Raw genomic sequence first — 4,246 nt, forward strand, 5'->3', positions numbered from 1 at the left:
CAATTGTTCCATAAAGAATAAAATACAATATTATGTCTAAACCGCATGGTTAATAATATATCCAAACAAACACACACACACATATATATATATATATATATACATACAATTTTTCCGACTATTTATTTTTAGAGTGGTTATACAATGTCATTTCTCTGATTTTATGATGAGAATTTAGTAGTGGTACATGAAAATATTTACTGTTGAATCCAGTAGGTGTTTGCTAAGAAAATTCTATCTCTCATAATCGAGTATTAATTAGGTGTCGCTTCAAAATTGAAATGCATTTTTAGAAAAATAGAAATATATATAGTTTTTAAGTTTTTACCAAAAACTTAAAAACCACATTTGTTTTTTTTTTTTTTTGGGGGGGGGGGGGGGGGTTGGGGGGGGGGATTGCAAACAATGGGGTTGTTTTGGTTTGGAATGCAAACAATCTCTCCGATAGCCAACTTCTTTGAAATGTAAGAAGTCTTCACCGAAATGGAAAGTGCAGATTTCGTCAATATATCCACAACGACCCAAATAGCATCAATCTTCCTCAAAGTCCGTAGTAATCCTACCATAAAGTCCATAGAATGCTCCTATTTTGACTCCGATATAATTAACCTCGGAGTCAAATCACTTAGTTTCTAATGTTCATACTTCACTTGCTGTAATTCAAACATCGTGAAACCTTCCCAACAATATCCTTCTTTATCATCCGCCAACGGTAATGATGTTTCAAGTCACAATACATCTTCATGACACATGAATAAATAGAATACCTTAAATTGTAAGTCTCCTCAAAAATCAACTCCCTTAAGCCATCAACATTAGGAACATAAATCTGACACTGAAATCCTAATACACCATCATCTCCAATAACTATCTTCTTGACACTATCTCGCTGCACCATCCTAAGGTATATATATGTAGCTTAATTTCCAAGAATATTTTCTCTCAAATCAATAATAATGATGCTCGTAATTTGACACTTTAATGTGAACACATAAAGGATAAACCTACTCGTCTTTTCTTACTAGGCTTTATAGAGGATCTTTCCTAGTTCTCTTTTGCTATTCTATCCGCTTCTATCGAAAAGAAGAACAAAAAAAACAAACAAACTGATGTATTGTCCTTTTCAAAACAAACTAATTCAACAAGAAAAGTTGAAGAGACAGGAAAGTACGTGGAGACTCTTCTTTCACCAACTCAGCCAACTTTAACTATTATTATAATGTTAAAAAATTACACATCTTGAATAAGCTCCATATTATATACTTAAGTTTTTTTTCCACCAACCCCACCAAATAAAAAAAAAAAAAACACAAATTTTCCACTATAAATAACCAAAACATTCTTCAATCATCTCATAACCAAAACTTCCTCTTCTCACAAGATATTTCAACTTTTCCTTCAACCACAAAAAAAATAAAAGACCAAACTTATTACCATGGCTACAACTAATAACAAAAACCTCACTATTACTGAAAAAGTTTATGTTAGAGTTCGTCTTGCAAATGAAGCTGATATTTCCCATATATACAAACTCTTTTACCAAATTCATGAATATCACAATTACACTCATCTCTACAAAGCCACTGAATCTTCACTTTGTGATCTTCTTTTTAAAGCAAACCCTAATCCTCTCTTTTATGGACCATCAGTACTTTTACTCGAAGTTTCACCAACCCCTTTTGAAAATACCAAAAAAGATGAAAAATTCAAGCCAGTTTTGAAAACATTTGATCTTAGAGCAACAGTTGAGGACAAAGAAGCTGAGGAATTTAAGTCCAAATCATGTGGAGATGAAAAGGAAGATGTTTTTATTGCTGGATACGCGTTTTTTTACGCGAATTATTCGTGCTTTTATGATAAAGCTGGGATTTATTTTGAGAGTCTTTATTTTAGGGAGAGTTATAGGAAGTTAGGAATGGGAGGTTTGTTGTTTGGAACTGTTGCTTCTATTGCTGCAAATAATGGGTTTGCTTCAGTTGAAGGAATTGTGGCTGTTTGGAACAAGAAATCTTATGATTTTTATGTTAATATGGGAGTTGAAATATTTGATGAATTTAGGTATGGGAAGTTGGTTGGTGATGCTCTACAAAAATATGCTGACAAGGAGAAGGTTTAATTTGATGAAAATATATAATTTTAGCACTTCTTGTTTTGTGGCGGTGGGATTTAATATTTCTTTGCCTGTTTGTAAAAGCAACATGTTGAATATGTATTATTTGTGTTTTAAGAAATTTGGATAAATAAACATTGTATTATTACTAAAATTTGCAGGTGTTTTAATGAAGTAATCTTCAAAAGGATATAAATTAGCAGTCTTTCTTCTTTTTGGTTCCCTTTAAAATTTTAGTACGATTTGGATTGAATATTTGTCCTTTAACCATATTAAACTACTTAGAAATTTTATTAAAATAGTTGTTGAAAGAATATAATTAGCCGTATTAGTCGAGAATCATTTTCTTTTGTCCGGAAAGCGAAAGAGAGTATCCACTTTGATACATAAAAGGATCAGCTGCGAGATTTCAAGCTTATGGGTTTGAAATTCTAATCATTTGAAGTTATTGAGTTCTAAATTAATAATTTATACATATTCAATAAAAGTTTTAAGATAAATGCAAGGTTCGAATTAAAACTATTGGGTTCGGCCGAATCCGCTTTTGTCACTCTAGCTCCGCCCCTGTGAAGGATAGTAGATAATTTGGTACTCTGTGTAAGAAGAGGCGGCGAAATTATGATTTGAACTTTATGAGTTCTAAATACTAAAATTGCCCCGTATACGTAGCTAACCTACAAGACTTCACATACCCCCAAAGTAACAAGTTGTGCAATACGAGACTTTTTGTTTTTCACCTGCTGCCAAACAAGAAGATTAACACGCATTTGACCTAGTTCAAGTTTTGAGTTATAACATTGATAACTACTAACAGAAAGTTGAAAACAAAAACGGAGTACTAAAAGTATCTGAAATTTTGTGGTTTTAGTAAAATCTTGAATCTCTCAACTTAAATAGAATGGAAAGAATATGAGCTGTGGACGAAAATTTGATAGCTTACAACCAATTATAATAACTTGGTAAGCTATCCTCCTTGTAAAATTAATGGTGGACGGCAACGCCAAATATATCGGACAAATAGTACATGCTAATTGCTAAGTATAGTACCAAAAACATAAGTAATGAATCGGATCACTTCACCCTTAACCAGAAGTTACGAGTTCGAACCTTAGGAATGAAGAAAATTTTGGTAATTCGGAGAACTTCATTTTTAATAGGACTCACGTGAGAATCTTGATTAGTGGGGCACCAATGCAAGTATTAGACACCGAAGAGAAAGGAAAAGAAAAACAAAAGTTAGTTTTTAATGAGATAAAAATAGTAATTAAGTAGAGGTTTAATGTACCTAGTCAAAAAGGCTTTTAAAAAATCATCAGGCTTAATCACTAAGAATCCCACTGTGCAACGAACATAAATATTATCATGGAGAGCTACCTCTATATCGGTATATTCCTGATATAATTCGCACTGAAGCGCTAAAAATGACATTAATTTTTAGCGACTTAATTAATTATGATATACCAACTTCCCACCAAATCTACTTCTGAAACCCTACGTTATAACTTTATTAGAAAAGATGTGAAGAATTTTTCATCTCCATACCACTTTCTTGCTTATCTATACATGGAAAATATAACAAGCCTTTTCACCTTCCACAATGATTAATCTCCCATTTGCTCTTTGTTCTTATTACTGATGATAAAATATATTATCAACTCAAAAGTATCATTTCATTATATTCAAGCAATGATTATATCTGATAACTCCTTTTGTCCTAATTTGTGTTACAGAGTTTGGATTTAAACAATGATAATATCTAATACTCCATCTACCCTAATTTATGTATTGGAGTTCGGATTAAATAATGATCATATCTGATACTCCGTCAGTCCCAATTTATGTAGCGGAGTTCGAATTTAAGCAGCATATCAGACTTTGTATCCAATCAAATATCGCCATATAAATTGAAACGAAATAAATAAATATTATGGTCTTAAAGGTCCGCACCACCAAAGACGTGAATTATATTAAATAAATAAATAAATATTAAGAAAGTGGTGTATTCTACTTAAGCAATGATCATATTTGATAAAGCTTAAGAAGGTGATGTATTTGGACAGTCTCCATAACCATTTCGAAGTGTGTCTATTAGAAAAGTGCAATCAACTCGTTGATTCAAAAAGTAATTAAAGACTT

The 4,246-nt window shown here is 31.9% G+C and overlaps 1 protein-coding gene across 1 annotated transcript; it reads left to right on the forward strand.

Moving 5' to 3' along the window:
- Positions 1-1,415: 1,415 nt before the first annotated feature.
- On the forward strand, positions 1,416-2,300 carry LOC107789681 (tyramine N-feruloyltransferase 10/30). Its single transcript, NM_001325476.1, is given in 1 exon segment — positions 1,416-2,300. A coding segment is annotated over 1 exon segment (681 nt). The 5' UTR covers positions 1,416-1,435; the 3' UTR covers positions 2,117-2,300.
- The last annotated feature ends 1,946 nt before the right edge of the window (positions 2,301-4,246 follow it).

Source organism: Nicotiana tabacum, chromosome 15 (assembly GCF_000715075.1).
Source record: "Nicotiana tabacum cultivar K326 chromosome 15, ASM71507v2, whole genome shotgun sequence".
Lineage (NCBI taxonomy): Eukaryota > Viridiplantae > Streptophyta > Magnoliopsida > Solanales > Solanaceae > Nicotiana > Nicotiana tabacum.